This window comes from Alligator sinensis, unplaced genomic scaffold (genome assembly GCF_000455745.1).
Source record: "Alligator sinensis unplaced genomic scaffold, ASM45574v1 scaffold1076_1, whole genome shotgun sequence".
Taxonomy (NCBI): domain Eukaryota; kingdom Metazoa; phylum Chordata; order Crocodylia; family Alligatoridae; genus Alligator; species Alligator sinensis.
In genome coordinates this window covers 21,101-40,276 of record NW_005842909.1, presented here as the reverse complement: position 1 = coordinate 40,276, position 19,176 = coordinate 21,101, and the positions used below count along the sequence as shown (strand labels likewise).

General features: G+C 42.8%; 1 protein-coding gene across 5 annotated transcripts in view; it reads left to right on the top strand.

Annotated features, from left to right (window-relative positions):
- CEP290 (centrosomal protein 290) overlaps positions 1-19,176 on the top strand; it is a 102,737-nt gene that overhangs the window by 66,237 nt on the left and 17,324 nt on the right. For all 5 annotated transcript variants that reach the window (XM_014525895.2, XM_014525894.2, XM_014525893.2 and 2 more), the window contains 7 exons: positions 2,694-2,831; positions 8,456-8,677; positions 9,072-9,188; positions 10,765-10,910; positions 11,827-11,982; positions 12,485-12,608; positions 16,264-16,398. In XM_014525895.2, the coding sequence (XP_014381381.1) occupies positions 2,694-2,831; positions 8,456-8,677; positions 9,072-9,188; positions 10,765-10,910; positions 11,827-11,982; positions 12,485-12,608; positions 16,264-16,398 (1,038 nt within the window). The remainder of the gene's footprint in view (positions 1-2,693; positions 2,832-8,455; positions 8,678-9,071; positions 9,189-10,764; positions 10,911-11,826; positions 11,983-12,484; positions 12,609-16,263; positions 16,399-19,176) is intronic.

Genomic DNA, 19,176 nt, shown 5'->3' with positions numbered 1-19,176 from the left:
TTACCCTTGCTTTTTTCCGACTCCCTACATAGCTGAAAAAGGACGTTTTGTTATCCTTGATATGTGAAGTCAGATGGAGCTTGGTTGCAGCCTTGGCTTTCCTGATCCACTCCCTGCAGATACAGACCAGTGCGGAGTACTCCTCCTTAGTGGTAATTCCAACCTTCCATCCTTTATAAGTCTCTCTTTTGAGGCGTAGGAGGTCCTTGAGTTCCTTGCTGAGCCAAGGGGGCTGCTGCGCCGTTTTGCTACCCTTCCTCTGAGATGGGATGGCCATCCCTTGTGCTGTCAGGATCGCTCCCTTGAGGAGCAACCAGTTCTCTTGGACTCCTCTTCCAGTCGAGTCGTGGTCCCTTAGGGCCTCAAGAACGAGCCTCCTGAGCTTGTCAAATCAGCTTTCCTGAAGTTGAGGACTTCAGTATTGCTGACCGACTTGACAGCTTTGCAATGGATAGTAAAGGTGATCAGCTCGTGATCACTGTCACCCAGCTTTCCATCGATTTTTTTAGGCCACTGACTATATCATCCCCTTTGGCCAGTACCAGGTCCAACAATGCTTTACCTCTTGTTGGCCCATAGACTTCTTGAGTCAGGTAGAGGTTGTCCACGTACATGAGGAAGCTTTGTGACCAATCAAATTTGGCCGAGTGCTCTTCCCATGAGATGTCCGGGTAGTTGAGTCTCCCATGACAGTCATGCACCAAGAGCATGCAGCCTCAGCCAGTTCCCTGGCAAATTCCTGGTCCAGCTCATGTTTCTGGTTAGGAGGTCTGCAGTAGACTCCTACCATGATGTCCCCTGAGCCACGTTCCCCACGTATTTTGATCCAGAGAGACTCCAGTCGTCCTTCCTGAGTGCCAATGTCAATTTGGAGGGACGTGTAGCTGTCCTTGACATAGAGGACTACGCCCCCACCCCTTTTATCTGCACGATCACGCCTGTACAGGGAATAGCCATCTATACCTGTGGCCCAGTCATAGGTGGAGTCCCACCAGGTCTCCGTTATCCCTATGAGGTCGTAGTCATTCTTGTTTAGCAGGAGGACCAGTTCCTCCTGTTTATTCCCCAAGCTCCTGGCATTGGTGTACAGGCAGGCAAGTGTCCCACTGGGGGCCCTTGCCTTCCCTACAGATTGTTCCAGGGCTAGGGTAGGGGTGGGTTCCCTTAAGTGCCTTAGCCTGCTGGATTTACAAGGGTTGCCCAGTGGGCTAGCAGTGGCGATAATCCCCCCCAACCCCCGGCAGGCTTAGTTTAAAGCCTGGTTGAGCAGCTCAGCCAGTATGGCTGAGAAGAGCCTTCTCCTCAGCAGAGTGAGGTGGAGACCACTGCCTCTCTCACCAAAGAGCAGACTGTGATCGTGGAAGCCAACGCCTTCATGATGACACCAGCGCCGCAGTCTCTGGTTAACTACCTCAACCCGTCTCTCCCTCAGCCCATGACCCACAACCAGGAGGAGCGAGGAAAAGACCACCTGCGCCCCCAACCTGCTAAGCCCCGCTCCTAGAGTCCTGTAGTTTCTCATGACCCAGCTGGGATTGCGCCGAGCCATGTCATTTGTGCCCAACGTGGATAAGGAGCATAGGGTAGTGGTCGGAGGGCCGGATAATCTTTGGGATCCTCTCTGCTATGTCCTTGATGTGGGCCCCTGAGAAGTAGCAGACCGCCCAAGCTAGGGCTTTGGGGCGGCAGATTGCCCCCTCAGGAGGGAGTCTCCCACGACAACCACTCTGTGTTTCGTCTTAAGGAGAGTAGGGGTGGGTGATCCTCCCTTGCCTGCAGGAGCTGGCATCTCTGCAGGCTCAACTGAGGCTGTAAGAGGTTTGTACCTGTTGCAAAGCCCCAGAGGGGAGGGGACCTTCGTGTGGCGGGCCTTGGGGCCCTTGACAACCTTGTTCCAGCCCCCTGGCTGGACAGTATGGTAGATTCCCGAGTCCTCCCTTGTCCTGGGAGGTGACCTTGGTCTACCCTGCGCCTCCAGTGGGTGAAGGGCCTGGCAGTAGGAGTCGATCTCCTGCTTGCCATCCCTGATGGCACGCAGTCTCTGGGCTGCGGCCTGGAGCTCCTTTATCTGGTGCCCCAGAGACTTCGAAGTGGAGCAAACTTGGCAAGGGGAGGTGGCCATGAGCCTGGAAACATGCCAGGCAGCCCCTGCAGCCGAGAGCAAGAGGCTCTGCCTGCATGGAGCCCGGAATCATGTGTTCCATCTGGGTGGAGGCCTCTGAGGTGCCAGAGGGGGAGGCTGCAGACCCCAAGGGGACCCTTGGGGTGTGGCATGTGACTATCCGCATTGTGCTGCTGGTAGGCTGGTTACTGATGGGACTGCCTACCCTAGGGGGGTCACTGGCAGGACCTCGGGCCCTCCCACTCACCCTCCTGTGCGAACTCCCATGGAAGACTTCAACTAGTTATTTTTTTTTAACTATATACACAAATTCTGAGAGCGTTTAATACTAGCAATATGAGCTGTCCAGCAAATTTCATGTTGATTTGAGTTTTCCATGGTAATCAAACTTTTCTTCCCACAAATTGTACAGAGATGATTATGGATTATATGAAATTTAGCATAACAGGTGATGGAATACAGTTGGGTAATTTTTAATATAAAAATAATACATTTGAACTGCTTTTGCTGTTTTTAACATTTAATTTTCAGCAAACATCAACAAAATTGTGTTTTTTGGAAACACTTTCAGGCCCTGAGTAAAGCACTTCTAGAGCTCAGAGCAGAAATGACTGCAAATGCTGAACAGCAGATTATTTCTGTAGCATCACAAAAAGAAACATACATGAACGTTCAGCAGATCGTTGACAGGCAAACAAAGGAGCTCACAGTGAGTGCTAAGTATCCTCTTTACGCTGTCTTCTATGTTGTAATATTATCTGAAAGGAGAATACAGTGTTCATTAATTTCATTTTGAGCCTTAGCCTGAATGTTGTATTTGGTGATAGAACTCCCATTGAACTTAGTATATTAGTTTTGCGATAGACTCCATTAGAAGTTGGATTAGCCCTTCTGTGTACATTTCATTTTAAATATTAAAACAAAAAACAATTGTATAAGCATATGCAATGCTGTAGTAAAATTCACATTATCCAGAGTACTGGAATTTATAGCATTTGCCTTGTACTTGGAATATAAAATTTCAGTTTAGGGTACCTTTGGCCTAGACTATAAATTTAGTTCTTTTATTCTTTTATAAAACAAAAATATAACTATTATTTTTCTTTTGATTTTGATAATTAATATTCTCAGTCCTTAGTTTTAGACTGGTTGATTTAAAGTCTGAGAAGTCCAGTCTTTGTGCTAAAAAAATAAGAAATAGTATCAGCAGATGCATAAGAATTATATTATCTATGTTATTATTGAAATATTGTTAACTATATATATGTATAATTATAGTTATTATTATTATTTAAATATTGTTAACTCTATATAAATAGGGACCTACTGAAATTGCAGTTTTGCAGAAAACACTAAATCAGGCATTTTCTGCAAAAAACAGTGGGCTTTACAATGTTGGTGGGCTCACTGCAAAAAACAAAAACCAAAAACCCCCCAAAACTTACTGGGAAACAGAGAAAAGGGTGGGAAGCCCTGCAGCCCTGGAGCACAGAGGGGGAGAGCGGGGTCAGAGGAAGCAAATGGGAGGCTGAGGTTGTGATATAAGCTCAGTACAGATGCCAGTCCGGAGCCAGTCAGGGAAGCAAAAGGGTTTTGTTGCCATCTTTTAAGCAGCCAGAGGCATGCTGCTGCAGCCTGCTGCAGCCTGAGAAGACTGAGCAGGATAATAAAAAGGAATCCTTCAGTTGTGTACTGCCTACAGCATGTCTCTGAATGTGTTGAGGAAAACCAGTATAGATTGACACTTAGGGCACATCCACACATGCAGGCACATGCACTTGCAACAGCTCAAATAGAAGCAGCACAAATTTGAGCTGGGGATTTTCGCCTCAGTGCACATGCCTGGACATGGACTTTGATGTGGGGGAGGTTGTGCCACTTGGGGCAAAATAATCCTGCCTAGTTCCTCTTGGAGTTACAGCCTGGGGCCAGCATCCCAACAGTATAAAAACCTGCCCTGTGGTGGCCCCAGCAGTATAAAAAGCTGCCCTGGCAAGCAGCTCAGGGCTACTTGCCCTCAGGAGCTTCTGAGGCCTGGCCACTTGGTATCTGGTGCACTACCCCTTGTGCCAGTTCGACAGCTGAAGCAGCCCTAGCCTGGAGTGGCCCCTGCACCCTCTACCCACTGCAGCAGTCTAGCAGTGGGGGCTGGTGCCTGGCCATGACCTGCTGCCACCTGCAATAGCATCTGCCCCCTTGGACCTGTGGTCCCAAGCCTGTGCCACTGCCAGACCTGGATGGGGTATCCCTACTCCACCCCGCTCACCTTCAAAATATATGGTGCAGCAACTTCAGGCTAACTTTAACCACTTAAGCCCGTTCCCCAAAACCCCTCAAGTGGCCCACTGGGGCATTGGTGGCGCTCCAGTAACCAATGGGAGAGGAAATTCTCAGTGCTCTCCAGATTCCACTGTGACCTTCAGGGACAGGCTCAGAGGGAGAGACTTTAGACTTGGGGAGTCTTCCCTCACTTAGGCTTCCCCTACAGCCTCACCACCCGGGGCAACTTTCCCCTGCCCTGTGGGAATCCCCTTTCCTGGGTAACTCACACCTCCAGGGTCCCAGGTGGGTGGTCTGTGTCTTCTGGCTGGCGAGCTTGCACCCCTCCTGCTGAGACCCAGCTGCCTCTGCTCCTTCTGACCCGCTGGCTAGCGCGGGGCCCTGTGCACCCTCGCGCATACCCAAGGCTCTGCCTTCTGCTAAAGGGTTGGAGGCCCGGGCCCCCTTGTGCAGCATCAGGGCTCGGTCTGCTCCCAGACCTTCTGTGCAGTGTCATCTGCACCGAGCTGCTGACCCAGTGCCAGCAGCTGTAGACCCAAGCTGCCTCCAGCGGCTCCCCGGGGGTCTCACCCTCCGTGCAGCGCCTCCTGCACTGAGTTTCTGGCCTCATGCCAGGGGTTGGGGCCCTGAGCTGCCATGAGTGGCTCTCAGGGTCCTGCTCCAAGCACCGGCCTGTGCACCATATCTCTGGCTGCATGCCAGGGGCTGCAGACCTGAGCAGCCGCTTGCAGCTCCCAGGATCTGGATGCTATGCGCCATGCTGTGCACTGAGAGCCTGGCCACTGAGCTGTCCGCCGTTTCCTGCCACCAGAAGTCTTCAAGGGCTCTTCCAGGCTACTGCTTCACCCTGCTGAGCAGCTCTTCTCTCAGTTCTTCTAAGCCCCTCTTTTCCCTCCATTCCTCAATGCATCTGCTGCATGCTGGGCATGCAGCTTATTCTCTTCAGAGACTCCACTTCCTGAAGTTTTGCCAGACCGGCAGAGTGCAGTCTTGAACCAGGTCCAAGGCTTTTCTTTTCTTTTTTTCCTCTCTCTTGTCCCAAGTAGGGGCAGGGCAAAGCCCTTCCAACAGTTACCCAATCACAAAGAAAATTCTACGAGCCCAAGACATGCCTGCCTGTATCTGTAAGTCCACCACGTGCAAGGCCTTCTCTGACATGCTCTGTGGAATGATGCCCAGTGCAGTTCATATCACCTGCAATGTGGACGTTCTGTCTTTAGTGACATCTGGTGCATGCAATTCTCTGATGTGGATAGCCTAGTGTTCCCTTTCAAAAAAGCCTTCAAGCACTGTTTAGGCCGTAAGCTCCGGTACATGGAGTCCCTTGCTAGTCATAAGTGGGGACCTACATGCAACTGTTGCTGCCACCAGCGGCTGTGCTCACAGGTGGAATTCGTGGTTCAATGGAGTCCATTACCGCAACAAGCATATGTAGTCCTACCAGCAGTTTGTGTGTGAGGAACTGGAAATCATACCCAGCACACAGGCACGCTTAAGCTATATGATATCCTGAAACATGGAGACATTTAAATTCAAGTGAAGTTTGTGGTGGGAAATGCTACCCAGTTCATGGAGCTCCTAATGTGGTTTGAAACCTGGCAGGCTTTGATCCATCACACACACACACACACACACACACACACACACACCCACCCCCAAGCTGATGGATTTGATAAGTTGGGTCGAAGACATGGCATCACAAAAACTGTCAAGCTGTCACTGAAAACCAGTGGAGCTGGGACCTGTTCCAGGCAATACTTGTGAAGCTGAACCAGTCCTACAGGTATGACCCATCACTGCCACTACAGTTCAGACAACCAGCTGCCTCTTTTTTTTTTAGTGCTGTCTGCATTTTGGAACCCAATTAGGTGTCTGTCCTGAGTTGTGACCCTCAGCTAGTGAAATTAATCCCTGGATGGGGGAAAGAGCATGACAGGAAACGTGCTTCTTACATGAACTTTGTCAAAGAATGCCGGATGCTTGCATTTGTGTTTTGGGACTCTGTGACTGGTTTCACATCTGTACGCACTGGCAAAATGCATACCTAGCCAACTCAGTGGATGCTGAGTGTACACCTAGTTTTCATCGTGCAAAGAAAGGTTGTCAGCGGCAACTGCCAGTAAATGCTGCATGCTAGCATTTAACAGTTAGCATGAATTGCCTGTCTTAAGGTTAGCACTGAGTATTGCTAAACTCCTTTTTTACAACGTCATTAATAAAGTACAGTGATAGTATTTGTTACAGTTCATGGCGTGTATAGCTTTAATTTGATAAAACATTTTACTTTAGAGTTTAATTGAATGCTTAAATTGCTTAATAATGCATTGACTAAAGGCTTCCACAAGCTTAATCAGAGTAATTATCCACAATTTTGGGCCATCTGCCGATCAAGTCAGTGGGCTCTGCCACAATAAGTCCACTAAAATGACAGCTGGCACCATGACTGGCCTACGAAATCTCCCTTTTACTGCCTACATTTGGGTAGGTCCCTAATACATAAGTTAAAGGATTTGTCACAGGGAGAATGCCTCTGCTTGGGGCTCCAGCTGATTGGCAGGCTGGACAGAGGTGGCACCCAGGATGAGTGCACAGGGCAAGAAGCAGAGGTTGTGTAGCTGAACCCACCCCACAGCAGGATGAGGTCCAGCTGGGGAAAATGCATCCAGTCCATGCAAAGACTGTTTCCTGGGCTGGGGAGGGATAGGACAGATGTCCAGTGTTCCGTTTAAGCGTCATGGCGTGCACAGGCGTGCTCATGCTGCACACACCGCACAGCTTAGAGGGAATGCTGCTGATACCTGGAGCTGGTTCCAGCCTGGAGAAATAGCCCCCTTCCCACTCCCTTACACACACAAAATCATAGAAAATTAGGCTTGGAAGGGACCTCAGGAAGTCGTCTAGTCCAACTCCCTGCTTAAAGCAGGACCATCCCCAAATAGATCATCCCAGCTAAGGCTTTGCCTGCCAGGTTTTAAAAACCTCCAAGGATGGAGATTCCATCAACCCCTGCTGGGTAATCTATTCCAGAATTTTACTACCCTCCTAGTGAGAATTTTTTTCCTAATATCTAACCTAAACTTTCCTTGCTGAAACTTGCTACCATTGCTCATTGTTCTGTCATCTGCCACCACTGAGAACAGTCTAGCTCCATCCTCTTTTCAACCCCCATTCAGGTAGTTGAAGGCTATTAAATCCCTTCTGTCTCCTCTTCTCTAAACTAAATGAGCCCAGCTCCCTCACCCTCTCCTTAGAAGTCATGTCTCCCAGCCCTCACCATTTTTGTTGCCCTCTGCTGGATGCTCTCCAATTTGTCCACTTCCTTTCTGTAGTGGGAGTGGGGGCAAAACTGGACACAGTATTCGAGATCTGGCCTCACCAGTGCTGAATAGAGGGGAATAATCACTTCTCTTGACCTGCTGGCAACATTCCTACTGATGCAGCCCAGTTTGCTGTTAACCTTCTTTGCAACAAGGGCATACTGTTGGCTCATATTCAGTTTATTGTCCACTGTAACCCCCATGTCCTTTTCTGCAGAGCTGCTGCTCAGCCAGTCAGCCCCCAGCCTGCACCAATGCATGGGATTATTCTGTCCTAAGTTCAGAATTGTGCATTTGTCCTTCTTGAACCTCATGAGATTTCTTTTGGCACAATCGTCCAATTTGTCTAGGTCACTCTGTATCCTAGCCCTGCCCTCCATCATGGGGTGATCCAGGTCTTGTCACTGACTTGAACTTGGAGCAGGAGCCCCACAGGGCTACCTGACAGCTCATTTTTGGACAGGCTGTCAAGAAGCCACTGCGCTTCTTCCCCTTCCCTTAGAGGGAGAGAGGGGGAACAAAAGACTGGAATACTGAGGGTCCTTAATGTCTGAAAGAAGTGTCCCATTCTTGTTAGTGCAGGAGGAGAGAGAGAGTTCTCTTCTGCAAGAAACCCTTTGCAAGTGCCTCTACACTTCAGGAGAAAGTCCATTCGTCCAGTACAAATGTAATGCCTATCCATGGCCCTAATCTTACCCTTCAATGGGTAAGACTAACTACATTTTTATTTTTATAGGCTCAAATAGAGGAGTTAAATGAGCAGCTTACAAAATTTAAAGATGCCCTGAAAATAAGTAAAAATAGAGAGAACTCTGCGTTAGAGGAGATGGATGATTTAAACCAAGAACTTCAGAAAAAGCAAAAAGCCTTTACTAAAGTGATACGAGAAAAAGATGAAATGGAAAAAGAAAATGAAGAATTGAAAAAGCGGATAAAAAGACTAACAAGTAGCATTCAGGTAAATATTCTTATATTCATTATATTTGTATAATGTTATAATATTAGTTTGGGTAAGTTTAAAACAACAATTGTGCAAACATTTTTTAATCCAGCTTAAAGCTGCCCAGTATTTAGGACCCTGCTAACTGCCTGCCCTTTGGGCAGGGGGCTGGACCCAATGATCTTGCGAGGTCCCTTCCAGCCCTAATGTCTGTGAAATCTATGACAGTGTAAAGTTAGAGTAACTCTTAACTATAACCTCTAAATGAAGACTTTATAATCTAATTGAACTGTCTTTTCAAGGGACCTCTGAAATGAATAATTGAGTCTATTTCCTTATTTGCTTCAGTGGGAAATTGGGAGCAGTGCCAGAATAGTCATCATGACCTTATAGATAATTGTCATTTTTTCAGAGCAAAGCTGATGAACAGAATCAGATAAATGAACTTCAGAAAAAGGTTAAGAAGTTAGAAAATGAACTTGAAAAGAAGAATGAAGAAGTAGAAAAGAGAAGCATGAGAGAGGAGAAGGTATGTGATAAGGTATTTGTTTGTGGAGGTTAAAGGGATCCCCTCAATTTAAAATCTAGCTCTTCAAAAAAAGAAAAACAAATCAGAAGTGCATTCAGGAATTTCACCTGCTTTTGAGTCCCCATACAAATATTTCAGATTTATAATTCAACATTTCAGTATTGTATTTATGTTTTTCTTTTCTTGTTGAATTAAAAATCCATGTGAAAGCATAGAAAACTGACTTGACTACAGAAATGACTGTGAAACCAGCTATACAAAATGCTTTCTAATGTAATCAATTAAAGAAAGTAGGGAAAAATAGAGAAATCTATTTTCCTTCTCATTTCTTTTAAGGAGAGCAGCTAAGGTGGAACCAGTAGTGAAATTGTCTAAATATGTTGCAAGAAAATTGTGATTTCTTTTGTGTCCCTTCAAATAATTATGTTTGATAATGACTCTGTACTTCATATGTATTCAGTAGATTCTGCCTAACTATGGATGTTTGTCCACTCTTTTGTTTGTTGTTTTTGCTGTCATGGCACCAGACTAGTCAGTTGTCTTGGTACCTAGTAATGTGACTAGAGCAATGCATGTTTGTAATATGCCCTTTCAATTGCATTCATTGGCATTTTAAGCATTTAAGCTGATTTGAAAGAAGAGCTTGCAGCTCACATTAGGTAAGTTTGAGACATTGTACATACGTTACCTCCTAATTGAGATTTGTATTTTTATTAAACTATTGGAGGGGAGAGTATATATGTGCGCGCACACACTTACCCTTTTTGTTCTCCCTGAATAAGCCTTCAGTCCTATTTCATACATTACTGATTTTTTTTTTCAAATGAATGGGAAAGGAAAGTAGAAGAAGGGAAAAGAAAGGAAGTGATGGAAGGGAAGAGAATCCAAAACAAAACAGTCTCATTTCTGCTGCCAAAAACATTTTTTGCAGCTTTTTCCATAGCCATTTATGATCAAAATGCCAAGTTCTAACCTGTTGTTCATAGTATTAATAAATAGAAATTGATTTCCTGTAGTAGAAAATGAATTAAAAATATCTATTGGACCAAACAGCTGCTAATACTAAAGTGGTATCTGAGCTCATAACCAGCTTGAAAATGAAAGAGGTCCTTTTACATAGATTATAAAGACAAAGACAAGCATCATATCCTCTGTTCTATCTATCTTTACCAAACTGTATTGAAAAGTAGAATGATACACACCCCCAATAGTGGATTTTATAATATGTTTCTTTTTTTTCTTTCTTTTTGCTTGTAAATTTTAAATTTTATGGATGTGTTCTCCACTTGCACTTGGAACAGGTTATAAACTAGGGCATGGACTTGCCCTGTGTTAACGCACCTATACTGTTTTTGCTATATTTTGTTAAAATTTCAAAATGGAGTATTTAACCAAATTGTACTTTTTCTTTTCTTTTCTTTTTTGTTTTGTTTGTTTGTTTTTGTTTTTGTTTGTTTTTGGAGGGAGGGAACAGACAGGAGGATGTATGATTTTTTTTTCTTTTTTCTTTTTAATTTCTGTGGTGTTAAATTAATCCTAAAGGGAAGTGTGTATTTTGTTTTTGTATGTTTCACAGAGTTCTAAGGATGAATTAGTTAGATGGGAAGAGGGTAAGAAATGGCAAGCCAGAATGGAAGGGATGCGGAACAAACTGAAAGAGAAGGAGAAGGAGACAGAGACTTTAACAAAACAGTTCAGTACATTAAAGGAACTTTATTCCAAGTGAGTTGAATCTAATTAGACAAATCTCCAAACTGATGGTATACACCTAAAGAAATTTGGTTTCCTTGGTTCCAAACAATATTAACAGTTTCCGTATATTTACAAAATGAATCTATAATTTGAAATTATTTTTGAGACTCTAAGGAATAGTTTATTTCCAAACAACCAGCCATTTTTGTCTTCTGCCTTTTTTAATATCCTGTAAGCTGCAGGAGCTGGCAGGTTTTATATATAAGAAATATTATCTGAACAAAACTAATTTAAATTCTCAATGTAATGATTCTTTTATATCACAATCTGTTATTCACATCAAAGCAGCACCAGCTGGAGGTAAAGACGCATTTTCTTAGCACTGTTTAGTTTCATCAGACTGCTAGGATTAGCTGCTGCGTTACTGTCGACCTGCGGCATCACAACATCTTCAGAATTCTGTTGTGTGAGAGATTTTTTAAAAGATACCAAAGAGAGATCAAGGAACATTGAGTGTGTTCCATGTTTTCAGTATAATTATATCAACACTTTCACTGATTTTGGTCTCATGTGAGGAGAAATAACAAAGGAAAATAAATATTTTTGTTGGTTTCATGCTTTAGCTATTTTCAGTTAGGCTTTCCCTTTTTAGCAAATCTCATAAAACAGTTATATCCATGTAAGATATCACTGCTAAGCAACATCAACAGATGATTTATGAAATAAACAGTGTTGAGTGTTAGCATTTTTTCTTTGAGAAACCAAAAAATATATACATTTATAAGGTAATTTAAATCAAGGAAGTTAAGTGAGCGAATAAAATGCAGGTCTAAAATCTTGGGAAAATATTCTCATCTAAAGCAATCTAGTTGGTTGAGGCCCCTGTGATTATTAGGATACAATTCAGACATAGCAAGATTACAGTGAAAATTATTGAATGTCACAGGGCTGAAAAAGAGAAAACTGCATTGCAAAAGAAACTCAAAACCACTGGTGTAACTGTGGATCACGTTGTGGGAGTACGAGCTTCAGAGACAGAAAAGGAGCTGGAAGAACTAAGGAAAAGGAATGCAGGCTTAGAAAATGAAATTGCACATATGAGGTAAGAGCTGTCTTTGAACAAGAGACCCCATTTAGATATCTGAGAAAACTGATATGCATTTTTCCTTAAATCTCTCTTTCTGGTTTATCATTTTAAAACTTAACATGATTAAAAGCTGGCACCTTTGTCATAAAAGTGAAAATGTACTTGAACTGTTAGTGCAGCTCTTTAGCTCTTGCTCCTTTTTCTAAAGTATCTAAGTGCATTATCTTTTCCTTTTTCTAAAGTATCTAAGAGCATTATCTTTTTAGTGTGCATATACAGTACATTGTAAATTGCAATAATGGATTTTTTTTTTCATATGTATAAGAGAACAGACTACTAGGATTTCTTGAGGCTGAACATTTGTTGCCAGATTTAGAGTTTCAGATTTTGAGGCAGTGCAGCTATGTTTGTCTAACCCAGTGATATTACAAAATCTTTAGGAAAACAAATATCTCCTTACTTTTATAAATGATTTTTTTGCACTAATAGATGTATACTCATTTTTTCTTGTATGCAGAACCCAACAAGCTATCCCACGAGACTCTGTTGTAGAAGAACTGCATTTAAAAAATCAATATCTACAGGAAAAGCTTCATGCCTTGGAGAGAGAGTTTTCAAGAGAGACTTTTTCTAGACCATCTGTAAGAATACAATTTAATGTTATTACCTGCGTTTATATTTGGGTATAGATCTCTTTAGTTTGACACTTTTATCATCCATCTATTATTCTGTAGTGTATGGTCCATTTTGGTTCAGCATGCAAAGATTTAATACAGCTTCTAAAAAAGTGTACCTTTTCATCCTTTATTAACATCATGATAAGCGGTTAATTTTTTTTTCAGGCCAGGCACTAAAACTTATCAGTGTTTATCATGAAGATTATGGGGTTAAAAAGGAGAAAGGAATGGAATACAGTATTTATTGAGTTGCAGTCTGTGTGAGTTAAGGCTGAAAATAGACCCCCCTCTTGGCCTATGGATATTGCAGTCTAAATGGCAAGACACACTGGGAGACCCAGGGGAAGGTTTTGGCTTACAGGAATTTTTTTATTTCATGTCTTAATCAGTGTTTAGGATCTTCAGAGAATAGGTGCTTCTTTGAAAAGGATTTGATTGTGGATACATTGGCAACCTGGCCCACCAAGACAGTGGACAACTTAGAAAAAAGCCCAAAGTAGCATGTGAGAGTCAGTGTCTTTCTGTATGGATCATACTTTGGTTATGCATATGCTTGGTGTGTAAGAGATTTAGATTATTCTAAATATGGCCCCTTGCGTTCCCATACAAAGATGTAAAAAACCAGAGTTGTCATGAATTTGGCTCATTTCCTTCTTACCTCATTTAAATGAAGTGGAACCTTGCAAGTGTCCAACCTGCTATTTTTCCTTTGAGCTTCAAACTCATTCTAAAATAGATTTTGTAAAGAACAAAATCCATCTTTATCTTGTTCTCTTTTGTTAATTCTGTTACTTGGAACATCCAAAAAAACCAAAACAAAAACCAGACACAATGAGGTGGTTGGGTGCAAGAGGAAGTTGCTTATACAGGAAGCAAGGCTTCTTGTGCTAATTATCATTGTGGACAAAATCCAGATTGGTCCCTTATGTAGTCCTATTTAGGCACCACAGGGTTTGTCTCCACGAGTGGGAACATGCATTTCAGGATCAAGCAAGAAGCCTGACCTGCCAAACAGATTTACATCCAGGGGAGAAAATGTATATGCATAATATGTGCTTCCCCAAGAATTCACTATAGTCTATAGATGAGCAGGTAAGGATGAGTATTTAAGAGTTGACCTGGTAGTAGCTTCTTGTCTAAGTATCCATGAAACTTTGGATGGTTTAGTGCCCCACTTGGGAAAGTTGGGGACTGCAGGTTGACAGTATGGCATACAGTAAACTGACAGTGGGTCAGAGGGAGAAGCTGTATTTTGAGGGATAAGATGGAAAGCTAGATACAATCATAATTCTCCTAGTTTATTTTTACATCTCTGCATTTCATTATACAGTTACTGATTTATATGTTTCTCTTGCAATACACCTTTTAGCTATTTCTTATACTTGCAATCTATGGCAATTGTGATGTCAGAGCATTTGATTATATAGGTGAGCCCCTTCTGTGGAGGAGAGGATATATATTCTTTATCGCTGGCCAGGTGTGCTTTTTAAGATAGCAAAATCTCCTCTGTTGAGAGTTGGGTGGGGCCTCAGTAAGACAGTAGAAGCTGAGGCCCCCTGGCCATCGTTCCCTATGCTGTGCCATCCTGCCTTGCTCCCTGGCCCTCTTTCAGGCAGTGGACGCTGGGGAGAGAGAGAGAGAGCCCTAAGACCCCAGCTGCTGAAGCAGCTAGTGACAGAGGCAGCTGTGGCCAGCTGGGAGCCCAGGGCCACCACTAGGACAGCCTTGTCCTAATACATGGGGAGTAATCGATTGTGAGACTGAGAGTTGGAGGACGCTTTAGCTGTTCTTAGCAATAGACAAAGAAATGGAAGAAAGGTGGTTTGTGGAGGAGGTTGTGAATTTGGCTTCTGCTGCTGCTTTTCTTATATGGGCTTCACTATTCTTGATGTCAGATTATCTGGGTCTTATTAACACTTCTACAAATGCTGCTTTGTGGTTTAGGTTGTTTACTATTATTTCTTTTTACTACCTACTTCTTGTTCTTTTCTCGCTCCATTCCATCTTCCTTCTGCTTCAGAATACTGTACATGACAACACTGCATTGATTAATTCTCTTACTAACCACGTCAGTGAACACAAGCATTTAAAATATCCACAAAAGAAATCTACTTTAAGTAGAGATCAAGTAAAGCATCAGGATGCTATTAGTATTACAAATGGCAACACTTTAGCTGAGGGTACAGATGTTCCTGATGAAGATTATGATCATGGACAGAGTACAGTAGTTCCAGAACAGCAATCTCAAAATTGTGAAAATAATGAAGACCCAAATAGTTCCAGGGAAGAATCAAAAGATGAAAAGAATAGTTCTCTGAAAACTGAAGCTGATAAAGAGAGTTGCAATGATAAACAGGAACATGGATCAGAACCTGGAGAGGAAAAAAATAATGAAAAATGTGAAGGAGAGGAAGATGGGAAACAAAAATTATGCAAACAATCAAATGGCGCTGATGAAGAAGGAAATAGAGCAGAGTTTTGTGCTGATGAAATAAGCTGCAGTCAGCTTGATTCAGAGAAATCAGCTAATCAATCCAATGAGCCAAAAGTTATAAAAATGAATAATGGACTGGATCAACACACTGAAGAGGGTACACACACAGATCACCAAACTGATGCAGAGGGAGCTGAACCAATCCCAGAAGTTTGTGAAAATCTTCAGGTTTGGCATTACAGCAGCTCTTTAACCCTTTGCTTTTTTATTAGCTTCATTCTTACCTGTTTAACTGTAGAATAGATTGATTCCAGTTATATAGAATAGGTTGATTCCAGATGCTCTGTAATACTCCTTTTAGAAATCTGTATTGCGACAATACCTCTTACTTTTTTTTTTACTAGCAAAGTAGACACTTCCCATGTTTCATTGATGATACATATAGTAAAATATATTATTATATGCAACTATTGTGGAATTATCAGCTGGTTTTGGTTTATCTTTTTAGATTTGTTTTTTGTTTTGTTCTTTTTCTACTGAAGAGGGACAACCCATGAACATATTTATCATTGGGAGTGGTGTTTGTCCTATGAGTAATATGTCCACACACACAACTGTACTTCTGTATTAGTATTGTGATGGTAAATTCCTAACATTTGCAGGATTGGTTGCAAAGTGAAGCCTTTTGTTCATTTGCTTCTTTTGAACTATCTGTTTCTGCGGAGCTTGAAATTGCTGAAAAAGGATAAATGCCTTTGGGATTTTTTTTCTTAACCTCAGGAATAACTTCTAGGATGCATAAATTACGCTAGCAATTGGGGCATCTTGTGTAGGGAAAATTCACTGATAGTTCTTCTGTAAAAAGTCATCTAGAAATAATTCATTGTCTCCCTTTTCTTTAATTCTGATCTTGCACAACTAAATAAATACTCAAATTACAAGGTTGGTGTTTGGTGTAACACTGGGCCATTCACGTGGTCCATGTTTGCATGCTATTTTATCTATTTTTTTTAAATATTGTAATAAAAAAGTAATTAGTGAACTTCTAAAAGGAAAGTATTTTGCTCACTGAGCAGTTTTAGCCTCAGAATTTTCTTTTTCAGATTATTTTTATATAACGAAGATAAAAAGGAATGCCTTAACATTTAAAAATAATTTATTCTCTCTCTTTCATTTCTCATGAAGACATCAGGAATAGGATCAGATGACCAATATCAAAGGGAACAGGAATTTCAGAAGGAGAATTTGAGACTATCATCTGAAAATGTTGAATTAAGATTCCAGTTAGAACAAGCTAATAAAGATTTGCCAAGGTTAAAGGTAATATTTTCAAACAACCTTTTTAATGTGTTTTTAAGTGTAATTTTTCTACCAGGCACAGGAAAGAAATAACAAGGGCCAAGTTCACATTTGGGGGTTTATATCAACATTTCAAATTTAGGTGGAGCTGACAACCAGAAACGTAGGAAAATCAAATTTTACCTGGATGATCTACCATGAACAAAATTCCCCTTTAAAAGCAAACACTAAATTAAAATATAGTTTATTACAAGGACAAAGAGAAACAAACATACACCTTAAGGAAAAATTTAACTATTAAACCAATGGTTGTCAGCATTTTTAGACTCGGGGCACCCTTTGATAGACTCAAGGCATCTCAGAAAATGCCAGCTCTTTAGTTTTCACTTCTTTTTTTAACTACAGAAAAAAATAAAGCAATTCTTATGTTTCAAAGAACTCAGAAAGACCACAGCAGGTCAGAACCTTTTTTTTAATGCTATGGATTCCTTTTTGAAATCTGGGTTTATCATGTTTGCACATCTAAGTACTAACGTTGTGTGGCACCCTGCAGCAACCTGGAAAGTACCTCAAGGCACTCCAGGGTGCCAGGGCACCCTGGTTGAGAGTCACTGTGTCAGACATTAACTGAAACCTAAAACAGATCACAGTCAGAGTCACCAGCAAACCAATCTGGGAAGCTACCACCTAGCCCAGTCAGTTGAGAGTCTTGCCAGCCAAAATATCAAGTGCCGAGTAGGAAGGCCCATACCAAAGTTGCTGCCACTCTGATGCTGGGGAGCCCTGCTCTGGCCATTGCCTCTGAGGGTCACTGATGATCTTTTGCACTTCTGGGGGTATTGCCTGCTCCTCTGTGGTACCTGGGATCTCTCTCCCTTCATGTCACCTGGGATCTCTGCTGTTCTTCCTCCAGTCCTCTTCAGGTTGTTCCTAGCTCTTTTAGACCTTTCCCTGTGACAGGCTCAAGGACTTTTTCAGCTCTTCAAGTATGGTGAGTCTTAGGCTTTCACCTAAATTTACCATATTTATTTGATTTATACCTTACAATCAGTATGGGGGGAAAAAAACCCTCGTTTTATAACAACATATAGGGAAAACTCATTAAATATAGTATCTAGCATTAAACTGCTGTGAAAAGCAGCGTGGGATCAGTAATAAAAAAACAACTATGAAATTGATTAAATGCAGCCAACACTGAGCATAACTATAAAAAACATGACCCATATGGGATAAATGTAGTAATGGGAACCTACCACAAGGCTAGGTTAGGGCAGCCCATCGGAATAACATAGGGTAGTGCCCTTTGCACGGAAGTGGAAGGAAAGGCAACAAGACTGAGAAACCTGTGGTCCGACCCCCACTTTAACCACCACCTGTAGGATCTGCTGGAGTCTGGCCTAGACGGATTCTAGGATGGCTTTTTAGCCAACAGCGGATTCATCTACAGACCTTTATTTTTAAGGAAAAAGTTTTGTGTCTCGGGTCAAATTAGCCAGATGAGTTCCAAATCCTTTGAATCATTCAAAAACCTTACATGGCTTACTACTGGCTTGATCGTCCTGATCTTGAGGAATCACTGATGACAACGAATGCCCATTGCACGCAGTCCCCCTCAGCACCAACTCTTTTAGGGAGTCACAATGAGCCAGTGTATTGAATATATTTTGGCAACTTCTTCGTTCCAATAGCTGAGCTGTGCCTTTAATTCATCTTCTTCACCAGCCTTAAGTGTCTGACAGACATCGTCAAATGGGGTCTCAAAACAGTTCACCCAGAATATCCCTCTGTCACCCGTTCTCTCAGCCAGGTGCATACAATTAGTCAGGCCCCATCCCCCATGAGGTGAAGCCAGACCAGGTTGCCCTGCACTTCATCTGCATTTAAATATTTGGAGCATCCCAGGACTCATGACAAAAATACCCAGTTCCAGTCATGAGTGGGGAGTTAATTAGTACACAGATGCTTTGTGTTAGGAGTGGTATCTGGAATACACACACATACTGAGCAGTGCTGAGTTGTGGGGTCACCCATGGCTTGAAACACTTGACTTTGCTGGGGCCCAGCCTCATGAATTATATTGTAAATCATGAGCCTTTTGGCTTTGGACTAATGGGACCACACTGTACAAAGCAAACTGGAGGCAGAGGAATGCTAGACGTTCTGCTTTTTGTCTGGGCCAAATACATGAGCCAGATCTGCAAAATGGCAACAGAGATAGAATCCAAAACATCTGCTTTGTAAAGTATTTTGCAGGGCAGCTACTGCAAAAGTGGTGGATGTACACAATGACCAATACAAGCTCACGGACCATGGAGTTGCCATGGTTCTGTGAGGTCCTGAAACGCTTTCAGGACAAATACAAGCTGCACAATGAGGCCCCAGCAGCCCTGATAAACCACCATAAGATGCAGAAGGTGGTAAGGGCAAGTGATATCATGTCACCCATGGGCCTACTACCCCGGTGGCAGTTGCCAGGCTGCGTGGGAGCAAATCTTCCAGAAGGGCCTCCAGAAGGAGCACAGAGACCTGAACTGGCAGGTAGCCTGCCAGACACTCCTAGCACAGGCATGGAGAAACAGTAAGGGACAGAGAGGCCCATCCAAGTGCCCCAGGCAAACCTGCCAGTAGGAGGCAGAAACAATTGATCACCTCCTCTGGGAGTGCCCATATGCCAGAGAGAGGTGGAACAAAATACACATACTCCTCCTGGTGGTGACACAGTTCATAACTCTGACCAGCGAGGCGGTTCTGTATGGGCACGTGACCAATAGCCTGTTTAGATCAATTCATCTCCTGCTT